At 35.6% G+C, this 12,531-nt stretch overlaps 1 protein-coding gene across 1 annotated transcript in view; it reads left to right on the top strand.

Annotated features, from left to right (window-relative positions):
- Positions 1-10,947, top strand: part of LOC110518252 (serine/threonine-protein kinase DCLK2) — a 61,046-nt gene extending 50,099 nt beyond the window's left edge. Inside the window, exons 14-15 of the mRNA XM_036987093.2 lie at positions 8,153-8,233; positions 8,340-10,947. Coding sequence (XP_036842988.2) covers positions 8,153-8,233; positions 8,340-8,546 — 288 coding nt within the window. The 3' untranslated portion in view covers positions 8,547-10,947. The remainder of the gene's footprint in view (positions 1-8,152; positions 8,234-8,339) is intronic.
- The last annotated feature ends 1,584 nt before the right edge of the window (positions 10,948-12,531 follow it).

The following is a 12,531-nucleotide window of genomic DNA, read 5'->3' as shown; positions in this document are numbered from 1 at the left end:
CATTAGATGGTATAACAGTAGATAGATGGTATAACAGTAGATGGTATAACAGTAGATAGATGGTATAACAGATGGTATAACAGTAGATAGATGGTATAACAGTAGATAGATGGTATAACAGATGGTATAACAGTAGATAGATGGTATAACAGATGGTATAACAGTAGATAGATGGTATAACAGTAGATGGTATAACAGTAGATAGATGGTATAACAGTAGATGGTATAACAGATGGTATAACAGTAGATAGATGGTATAACAGATGGTATAACAGTAGATAGATGGTATAACAGTAGATAGATGGTATAACAGATGGTATAACAGTAGATAGATGGTGTAACAGTAGATAGATGGTATAACAGATGGTATGACAGTAGATAGATGGTATAACATATGGTATAACAGTAGATAGATGGTATAACAGTAGATAGATGGTATAACAGATGGTATAACAGTAGATAGATGGTATAACAGTAGATAGATGGGATAGCATTAGATGGTATAACAGTAGATAGATGGTATAACAGTAGATAGATGGTATAACAGTAGATAGATGGTATAACATTAGATGGTATAACAGTAGATAGATGGTATAACAGTAGATATATGGTATAACAGTAGATAGATGGTATAACATTAGATGGTATAACAGTAGATAGATGGTATAACAGTAGATAGATGGTATAACAGTAGATAGATGGTATAACATTAGATGGTATAACAGTAGATAGATGGTATAACAGTATATAGATGGTATAACAGTAGATAGATGGTATAACAGTAGATAGATGGTATAACAGTAGATGGTATAACAGTAGATGGTATAACAGTAGATAGATGGTATAACATTAGATGGTATAACAGTAGATAGATGGTATAACAGTAGATGGTATAACAGTAGATGGTATAACAGTAGATGGTATAACAGTAGATAGATGGTATAACAGTAGATAGATGGTATAACAGTAGATGGTATAACAGTAGATGGTATAACATTAGATGGTATAACAGTAAATAGATGGTATAACAGTAGATAGATGGTATAACAGTAGATGGTATAACAGTAGATAGATGGTATAACAGTAGATAGATGGTATAACAGTAGATAGATGGTATAACAGTAGATAGATGGTATAACAGTAGATGGTATAACAGTAGATAGATGGTATAACAGTAGATGGTATAACATTAGATGGTATAACAGTAGATGGTATAACAGTAGATAGATGGTATAACAGTAGATAGATGGTATAACAGTAGATGGTATAACAGTAGATAGATGGTATAACAGTAGATGGTATAACAGTAGATGGTATAACAGTAGATGGTATAACAGTAGATGGTATAACAGTAGATGGTATAACAGTAGATAGATGGTATAACAGTAGATAGATGGTATAACAGTAGATAGATGGTATAACAGTAGATGGTAGAACAGTAGATGGTAGAACAGTAGATAGATGGTATAACAGTAGATAGATGGTATAACAGTAGATAGATGGTATAACAGTAGATGGTATAACAGTAGATGGTATAACAGTAGATGGTATAACAGTAAATAGATGGTATAACAGTAGATAGATGGTATAACAGTAGATGGTATAACAGTAGATGGTATAACAGTAGATGGTATAACAGTAGATGGTATAACAGTAGATGGTATAACATTAGATGGTATAACAGTAGATGGTATAACAGTAGATGGTATAACAGTAGATAGATGGTATAACAGTAGATAGATGGTATAACAGTAGATAGATGGTATAACAGTAGATAGATGGTATAACATTAGATAGTTGTTATAACAGTAGATAGATGGTATAACAGTAGATAGATGGTATAACATTAGATAGATGGTATAACATTAGATAGATGGTATAACAGTAGATAGATGGTATAACAGTAGATAGATGGTATAACTGTAGATAGATGGTATAACATTAGATGGTATAACAGTAGATAGATGGTATAACAGTAGATAGATGGATGGTATAACATTAGATGGTATAACAGTAGATAGATGGTATAACATTAGATGGTATAACAGTAGATAGATGGTGTAGCAGTAGATAGATGGTATAACAGTAGATAGATGGTATAACATTAGATGGTATAACAGTAGATAGATGGTATAACAGTAGATAGATGGTATAACAGTAGATGGTATAACAGTAGATAGATGGTATAACAGATGGTATAACAGTAGATAGATGGTATAACAGATGGTATAACAGTAGATAGATGGTATAACAGTAGATGGTATAACAGTAGATAGATGGTATAACAGTAGATGGTATAACAGATGGTATAACAGTAGATAGATGGTATAACAGATGGTATAACAGTAGATAGATGGTATAACAGTAGATAGATGGTATAACAGATGGTATAACAGTAGATAGATGGTATAACAGATGGTATAACTGTAGATAGATGGTGTAACAGTAGATAGATGGTATAACAGATGGTATGACAGTAGATAGATGGTATAACATATGGTATAACAGTAGATAGATGGTATAACAGTAGATAGATGGTATAACAGATGGTATAACAGTAGATAGATGGTATAACAGTAGATAGATGGGATAACATTAGATGGTATAACAGTAGATAGATGGTATAACAGTAGATAGATGGTATAACAGTAGATAGATGGTATAACAGTAGATAGATGGTATAACATTAGATGGTATAACAGTAGATAGATGGTATAACAGTAGATATATGGTATAACAGTAGATAGATGGTATAACATTAGATGGTATAACAGTAGATAGATGGTATAACAGTAGATAGATGGTATAACAGTAGATAGATGGTATAACAGTAGATAGATGGTATAACATTAGATGGTATAACAGTAGATAGATGGTATAACAGTAGATAGATGGTATAACATTAGATGGTATAACAGTAGATAGATGGTATAACAGTAGATAGATGGTATAACAGTAGATAGATGGTATAACAGTAGATAGATGGTATAACAGTAGATGGTATAACAGTAGATAGATGGTATAACAGTAGATGGTATAACAGTAGATGGTATAACAGTAGATAGATGGTATAACAGTAGATAGTATAACAGTAGATGGTATAACATTAGATGGTATAACAGTAGATAGATGGTATAACAGTAGATAGATGGTATAACATTAGATGGTATAACAGTAGATAGATGGTATAACAGTAGATAGATGGTATAACAGTAGGTAGATGGTATAACATTAGATGGTATAACAGTAGATAGATGGTATAACAGTAGATGGTATAACAGTAGATAGATGGTATAACAGTAGATGGTATAACAGTAGATAGATGGTATAACAGTAGATAGATGGTATAACAGTAGATGGTATAACATTAGATGGTATAACAGTAGATAGATGGTATAACAGTAGGTAGATGGTATAACAGTAGATGGTATAACAGTAGATAGATGGTATAACAGTAGATGGTATAACAATAGATGGTATAACAGTAGATGGTATAACAGTAGATGGTATAACAGTAGATAGATGGTATAACAGTAGATGGTATGACAGTAGATGGTAGAACAGTAGATAGATGGTATAACAGTAGATAGATGGTATAACAGTAGATGGTATAACAGTAGATGGTATAACAGTAGATGGTATAACAGTAAATAGATGGTATAACAGTAGATAGATGGTATAACAGTAGATGGTATAACAGTAGATGGTATAACAGTAGATGGTATAACATTAGATGGTATAACAGTAGATGGTATAACATTAGATGGTATAACAGTAGATGGTATAACAGTAGATGGTATAACAGTAGATGGTATAACAGTAGATGGTATAACAGTAGATAGATGGTATAACAGTAGATGGTATAACAGTAGATGGTATAACATTAGATGGTATAACATTAGATGGTATAACAGTAGATAGATGGTATAACAGTAGATGGTATAACAGTAGATAGATGGTATAACAGTAGACGGTATAACAGTAGATAGATGGTATAACAGTAGATGGTATAACATTAGATGGTATAACAGTAGATAGATGGTATAACAGTAGATGGTATAACAGTAGATAGATGGTATAACAGTAGATGGTATAACAGTAGATAGATGGTATAACAGTAGATGGTATAACAGTAGATGGTATAACAGTAGATGGTATAACAGTAGATAGATGGTATAACAGTAGATAGATGGTATAACAGTAGATGGTATAACAGTAGATAGATGGTATAACAGTAGATAGATGGTATAACAGTAGATAGATGGTATAACAGTAGATGGTATAACAGTAGATGGTATAACAGTAGATGGTATAACAGTAAATAGATGGTATAACAGTAGATAGATGGTATAACAGTAGATGGTATAACATTAGATGGTATAACAGTAGATGGTATAACAGTAGATGGTATAACAGTAGATGGTATAACAGTAGATGGTATAACAGTAGATGGTATAACAGTAGATGGTATAACAGTAGATAGATGGTATAACAGTAGATAGATGGTATAACAGTAGATGGTATAACAGTAGATGGTATCACAGTAGATGGTAGAACAGTAGATGGTATAACAGTAGATGGTAGAACAGTAGATGGTAGAACAGTAGATAGATGGTATAACAGTAGATAGATGGTATAACAGTAGATAGATGGTATAACAGTAGATGGTATAACAGTAGATGGTATAACAGTAGATAGATGGTATAACAGTAGATGGTATAACAGTAGATAGATGGTATAACAGTAGATAGATGGTATAACAGTAGATGGTATAACAGTAGATGGTATAACAGTAGATGGTATAACATTAGATGGTATAACAGTAGATGGTATAACAGTAGATGGTATAACAGTAGATAGATGGTATAACAGTAGATGGTATAACATTAGATGGTATAACATTAGATGGTATAACAGTAGATGGTATAACAGTAGATGGTATAACATTAGATGGTATAACAGTAGATGGTATAACAGTAGATGGTATAACATTAGATGGTATAACAGTAGATGGTATAACAGTAGATATATGGTATAACAGTAGATGGTATAACAGTAGATGGTATAACAGTAGATAGATGGTATAACAGTAGATGGTATAACAGTAGATGGTATAACAGTAGATGGTATAACATTAGATGGTATAACAGTAGATGGTATAACAGTAGATGGTATAACAGTAGATAGATGGTATAACAGTAGATGGTATAACAGTAGATGGTATAACAGTAGATAGATGGTATAACAGTAGATGGTATAACAGTAGATAGATGGTATAACAGTAGATGGTATAACAGTAGATGGTATAACAGTAGATAGATGGTATAACAGTAGATAGATGGTATAACAGTAGATAGATGGTATAACAGTAGATAGATGGTATAACAGTAGATGGTATAACAGTAGATGGTATAACAGTAGATAGATGGTATAACAGTAGATAGATGGTATAACAGTAGATGGTATAACAGTAGATAGATGGTATAACAGTAGATAGATGGTATAACAGTAGATAGATGGTATAACAGTAGATGGTATAACAGTAGATAGATGGTATAACAGTAGATGGTATAACATTAGATGGTATAACAGTAGATAGATGGTATAACAGTAGATGGTATAACAGTAGGTAGATGGTATAACAGTAGATGGTATAACAGTAGATAGATGGTATAACAGTAGATGGTATAACAATAGATGGTATAACAGTAGATGGTATAACAGTAGATGGTATAACAGTAGATAGATGGTATAACAGTAGATAGATGGTATAACAGTAGATGGTATAACAGTAGATGGTATAACAGTAGATAGATGGTATAACAGTAGATGGTATAACAGTAGATAGATGGTATAACAGTAGATAGATGGTATAACAGTAGATGGTATAACAGTAGATGGTATAACAGTAGATGGTATAACAGTAGATGGTATAACATTAGATGGTATAACAGTAGATGGTATAACAGTAGATGGTATAACAGTAGATAGATGGTATAACAGTAGATGGTATAACATTAGATGGTATAACATTAGATGGTATAACAGTAGATGGTATAACAGTAGATGGTATAACATTAGATGGTATAACAGTAGATGGTATAACAGTAGATGGTATAACATTAGATGGTATAACAGTAGATGGTATAACAGTAGATAGATGGTATAACAGTAGATGGTATAACAGTAGATGGTATAACAGTAGATAGATGGTATAACAGTAGATGGTATAACAGTAGATGGTATAACAGTAGATGGTATAACATTAGATGGTATAACAGTAGATGGTATAACAGTAGATGGTATAACAGTAGATAGATGGTATAACAGTAGATGGTATAACAGTAGATAGATGGTATAACAGTAGATGGTATAACAGTAGATAGATGGTATAACAGTAGATGGTATAACAGTAGATAGATGGTATAACAGTAGATAGATGGTATAACAGTAGATAGATGGTATAACAGTAGATAGATGGTATAACAGTAGATGGTATAACAGTAGATGGTATAACAGTAGATGGTATAACAGTAGATAGATGGTATAACAGTAGATGGTATAACAGTAGATAGATGGTATAACAGTAGATGGTATAACAGTAGATGGTATAACAGTAGATAGATGATATAACAGTAGATAGATGGTATAACAGTAGATGGTATAACAGTAGATGGTATAACAGTAGATAGATGGTATAACAGTAGATAGATGGTATAACAGTAGATGTTATAACAGTAGATGGTATAACAGTAGATGGTATAACAGTAGATAGATGGTATAACAGTAGATGGTATAACAGTAGATGGTATAACAGTAGATGGTACAACAGTAGATGGTACAACAGTAGATGGTATAACAGTAGATGGTATAACAGTAGATGGTATAACAGTAGATGGTACAACAGTAGATGGTACAACAGTAGATGGTACAACAGTAGATGGTACAACAGTAGATGGTACAACAGTAGATGGTATAACAGTAGATAGATGGTATAACAGTAGATAGATGGTATAACAGTAGATAGATGGTATAACAGTAGATAGATGGTATAACAGTAGATGGTATAACAGTAGATGGTATAACAGTAGATGGTATAACAGTAGATGGTATAACAGTAGATAGATGGTATAACAGTAGATGGTATAACAGTAGATAGATGGTATAACAGTAGATGGTACAACAGTAGATGGTACAACAGTAGATGGTATAACAGTAGATGGTATAACAGTAGATGGTATAACAGTAGATGGTATAACAGTAGATGGTATAACAGTAGATGGTATAACAGTAGATGGTATAACAGTAGATGGTATAACAGTAGATAGATGGTATAGTAGTATAGTAGATGGTATAACAGTAGATGGTACAACAGTAGATGGTACAACAGTAGATGGTATAACAGTAGATGGTACAACAGTAGATGGTACAACAGTAGATGGTATAACAGTAGATGGTACAACAGTAGATGGTACAACAGTAGATGGTATAACAGTAGATGGTATAACAGTAGATGGTATAACAGTAGATAGATGGTATAACAGTAGATAGATGGTACAACAGTAGATAGATGGTATAGTAGTATAGTAGATGGTATAACAGTAGATGGTATAACAGTAGATAGATGGTATAACAGTAGATAGATGGTACAACAGTAGATAGATGGTACAACAGTAGATAGATGGTATAGTAGTATAGTAGATGGTATAACAGTAGATGGTATAACAGTAGATAGATGGTATAACAGTAGATAGATGGTATAGTAGTATAGTAGATGGTATAACAGTAGATGGTATAACAGTAGATAGATGGTATAACAGTAGATAGATGGTATAACAGTAGATAGATGGTATAACAGTAGATAGATGGTATAACAGTAGATAGATGGTATAACAGTAGATGGTATAACAGTAGATAGATGGTATAACAGTAGATAGATGGTATAACAGTAGATGGTATAACAGTAGATAGATGGTATAACATTAGATGGTATAACAGTAGATAGATGGTATAGTAGTATAGTAGATGGTATAACAGTAGATGGTGCACTGCACCACGTAGTGTATTGGAATACAAATATTCGCAATTCAGTAATTGCCCTGAAACATGGCTTCTGCGTTGCATGCTGACTGTCACATGACGTCTTTCCTAGATGCTGATTGGTCAGATGCTGCAGGTGAACGCGGACATTCGTTATTCAGCAGAGGAGGTTCTCTCACACCCCTGGGTTACGGTAGGCCCCCCCACACACACACACACACACTGACCGACAAACTTCACAACGTCCTCTACCCTCATCTGAATAAACATGTGTGTGTGTGTGTGTGTGTGTTTTGCAGGACGAGGCCACTCTGGAGGGCAGAAACGTGAACACAGAGACATTATCTTCAGCTACGGTGACCCCTGACCTTCCAGTGACCCCTACAACCCCGACCTTTGCCCCTATGACCCCGGCAGCACAGAGTAGCCCCGTCCACAACGACACTACTAATCCCAACACTAAATCTGTTACCTCTGCTGAGGACACGTCCCATTTCATCCCCTAGGCAAGGGATGGGCAACTTTGATGGGGGTGGGAGCCACCAACAATCTGAACTCATCGCGAGGGGCAGCGGTGGCTCGTGGGCGGAGTGAAGATTTAGCAATTTTATAACTCATTTTCCTGCAATTCTACACATTTTGCCATGTGGGTGGAGAGAAATGTTTGCCGTTTTTAATATGATATCTGAATGAGAGTGACAAACAAAATCAATGGGAGCCCATGATAGCTGGCTAGACTAATTAACATAATTACACCCTGATCCCTACTAGTTTAGATAGCTGGCTAGACTAATTAACATAATTACACCCTGATCCCTACCAGTTTAGATAGCTGGCTAGACTAATTAACATAATTACACAATGATTCCTACCAGTTTAGATAGCTGGCTAGACTAATTAACATAATTACACCATGATCCCTACCAGTTTAGATAGCTGGCTAGACTAATTAACATAATTACACCCTGATCCCTACCAGTTTAGATAGCTGGTTAGACTAATTAACATAATTACACCATGATTCCTACCCGTTTAGATAGCTGGCTAGACTAATTAACATAATTACACCCTGATCCCTACCAGTTTAGATAGCTGGCTAGACTAATTAACATAATTACACCCTGATTCCTACCCGTTTAGATAGCTGGCTAGACTAATTAACATAATTACACCATGATTCCTACCAGTTTAGATAGCTGGCTAGACTAATTAACATAATTACACCCTGATTCCGACCAGTTTAGATAGCTGGCTAGACTAATTAACATAATTACACCCTGATTCCTACCCGTTTAGATAGCTGGCTAGACTAATTAACATAATTACACCATGATCCCTACCAGTTTAGATAGCTGGCTAGACTAATTAACATAATTACACCCTGATTCCTACCAGTTTAGATAGCTGGCTAGACTAATTAACATAATTACACCATGATCCCTACCAGTTTAGATAACTGGCTAGACTAATTAACATAATTACACCATGATCCCTACCAGTTTAGATAGCTGGCTAGACTAATTAACATAATTACACCATGATTCCTACCAGTTTAGATAGCTGGCTAGACTAATTCACATAATTACACCATGATTCCTACCAGTTTAGATAGCTGGCTAGACTAATTCACATAATTACACCATGATTCCTACCAGTTTAGATAGCTGGCTAGACTAATTCACATAATTACACCATGATTCCTACCAGTTTAGATAGCTGGCTAGACTAATTAACATAATTACACCATGATCCCTTCCAGTTTAGATAGCTGGCTAGACTAATTAACATAAGACTAATTAACAAAATGACACCATGATTCCTACCCGTTTAGATAGCTGGCTAGACTAATTAACATAATTACACCATGATTCCTACCAGTTTAGATAGCTGGCTAGACTAATTAACATAATTACACCATGATCCCTTCCAGTTTAGATAGCTGGCTAGACTAATTAACATAAGACTAATTAACAAAATGACACCATGATTCCTACCCGTTTAGATAGCTGGCTAGACTAATTAACATAATTAGACCATGATCCCTACCAGTTTAGATAGCTGGCTAGACTAATTAACATAATTACACCATTATTCCTACAAGTTTAGATAGCTGGCTAGACTAATTAACATAAGACTAATTAACATAATTACACCATGATTCCTACCAGTTCAGATAGCTAGCTAGACTAATTAACATAATTACACCATGATTCCTACTAGTTTAGATAGCTGGCTAGACTAATTAACATAATTACACCATGATTCCTACCAGTTTAGATAGCTGGCTAGACTAATTAACATAATTACACCATGATCCCTTCCAGTTTAGATAGCTGGCTAGACTAATTAACATAAGACTAATTAACAAAATGACACCATGATTCCTACCCGTTTAGATAGCTGGCTAGACTAATTAACATAATTAGACCATGATCCCTACCAGTTTAGATAGCTGGCTAGACTAATTAACATAATTACACCATGATTCCTACCAGTTCAGATAGCTAGCTAGACTAATTAACATAATTACACCATGATTCCTACCAGTTCAGATAGCTAGCTAGACTAATTAACATAATTACACCATTATTCCTACCAGTTCAGATAGCTAGCTAGACTAATTAACATAATTACACCATGATTCCTACCAGTTCAGATAGCTGGCTAGACTAATTAACATAATTACACCATTATTCCTACCAGTTCAGATAGCTAGCTAGACTAATTAACATAATTACACCATTATTCCTACCAGTTTAGATAGCTGGCTAGACTAATTAACATAATTACACCATTATTCCTGCCAGTTCAGATAGCTGGCTAGACTAATTAACATAATTACACCATGATTCCTACCAGTTTAGATAGCTGGCTAGACTAATTAACATAATTAGACCAAGTAACCAATCTAAAAACATGTAGCTGACATGGACCAATTGGGTGACTGTCAGTGACTGACATAACAAGAGAAAAACTGCTGATGCACAACCTGACTTCACCTTGTGTATTCTACTATTCTACCTAGCAACAGTAAGTTGTGAGCCCGACTGAGTTCCAAAAAATGAAATGGATACGCGGGCTTAGAAAAGAGTTGGCAATCCCTTCCCTGGGCTCTTCTCTTATAGGCGAGAAGAGAGAGGCCCAAACGGAGCCCTCGACCCTGCGCCCTATGTTGGGTGTGGAGATCTGAGAGGATTTGATTGGTGTTAGCAATATGGTGAAACTTCCACCTCGCCTATCAGAGGGCAAGGTGGAAGCTATTACCATATTGCTTACGCCTATCAAATCCAGATGTCCACAAGTGCGTTGTGCGTAGAGTCCATTTAGGATGTGGGCCATTTTCAATTTCAGTCCCAACTCCTTCTCCTAGCCGAGGTGACGAGAGCTGGAGAAGGGGTTGTTAGGACAGAAGTGTGTAGAGTCCATTTGGGATGTGGGCCATTTTCCATTTCAGTCCCTAGCTCCTTCTCCTAGCCGAGGAGACGAGAGCTGGAGAAGGGATTGATAGGACAGAAGTGTAGACTGTATTATACCAACAACCTCAGATAAAATACTGCACAGTACCCCTCCAAACATATATCTATCTATCTCTTTCTTTCTCCCCCCTCTCTCTCTCCTAACTTTCTTTCTCTTTCTGGTCTCAGTCCTCTAACTCATATGTAGCTCATCTTTCCCTCCCCTTTTCTCACTCGCAAATATTACAAGAATAGAGTATACTATGGAGAATAGAGTATACTGTGGAAAATAGAGTATACTGTGGAGAATAGAGTATACTGTGGAAAATAGAGTATACTATGGAGAATATAGTATACTGTGGAGAATAGAGTATACTGTGGAGAATGGAGTATACTGTGGAGAATGGAGTATACTGTGGAGAATAGAGTATACTGTGGAGAATAGAGTATACTGTGGAGAATAGAGTATACTGTGGAGAATAGAGTATACTGTGGAGAATAGCATGGAGTGGAGTATACTGTGGAGAATAGAGTATACTGTGGAGAATAGAGTTTCTACCGTATATTGTGTATATATGTGTGAGTTGTGCTTTAGAGAATGTAGCAGTGTGGGGGATAGTTTGGGGGAGGGGGGGTTGGGAGAGTTTGGGGGTGGGGTGAGGGATAGTTTGGGGGAGGGGGGGTTGGGAGAGTTTGGGGGTGGGGTGAGGGATAGTTTGGGGGAGGGGGGTTGGGAGAGTTTGGGGGTGGGGTGAGGGATAGTTTGGGGGAGGGGTGAGGGATAGTTTGGGGGAGGGGTGGGGGATAGTTTGGGGGAGGGGTGAGGGATAGTTTGGGGGATGGGGGCGGGTGCCATTTTGAAACTTGGCCACATCCTAACGGTCTTGGACAGCCTAATTTCCTTGCCTCCTTCCTTCACATCCATTAACGAGAAAGGATTCAGTGAGGTCCACCATAGTGCCATTTTTCTTCTTCTACTACTTCTATGAGTTGGTAAACAAACTGAATGGGTGCGTACTAACCCCTGGAGGGTGTT

This window comes from Oncorhynchus mykiss, chromosome 9 (genome assembly GCF_057628025.1).
Source record: "Oncorhynchus mykiss isolate SJ-2025 chromosome 9, ASM5762802v1, whole genome shotgun sequence".
NCBI lineage: Eukaryota > Metazoa > Chordata > Actinopteri > Salmoniformes > Salmonidae > Oncorhynchus > Oncorhynchus mykiss.
This window is presented reverse-complemented; position numbering and strand designations above follow the sequence as displayed.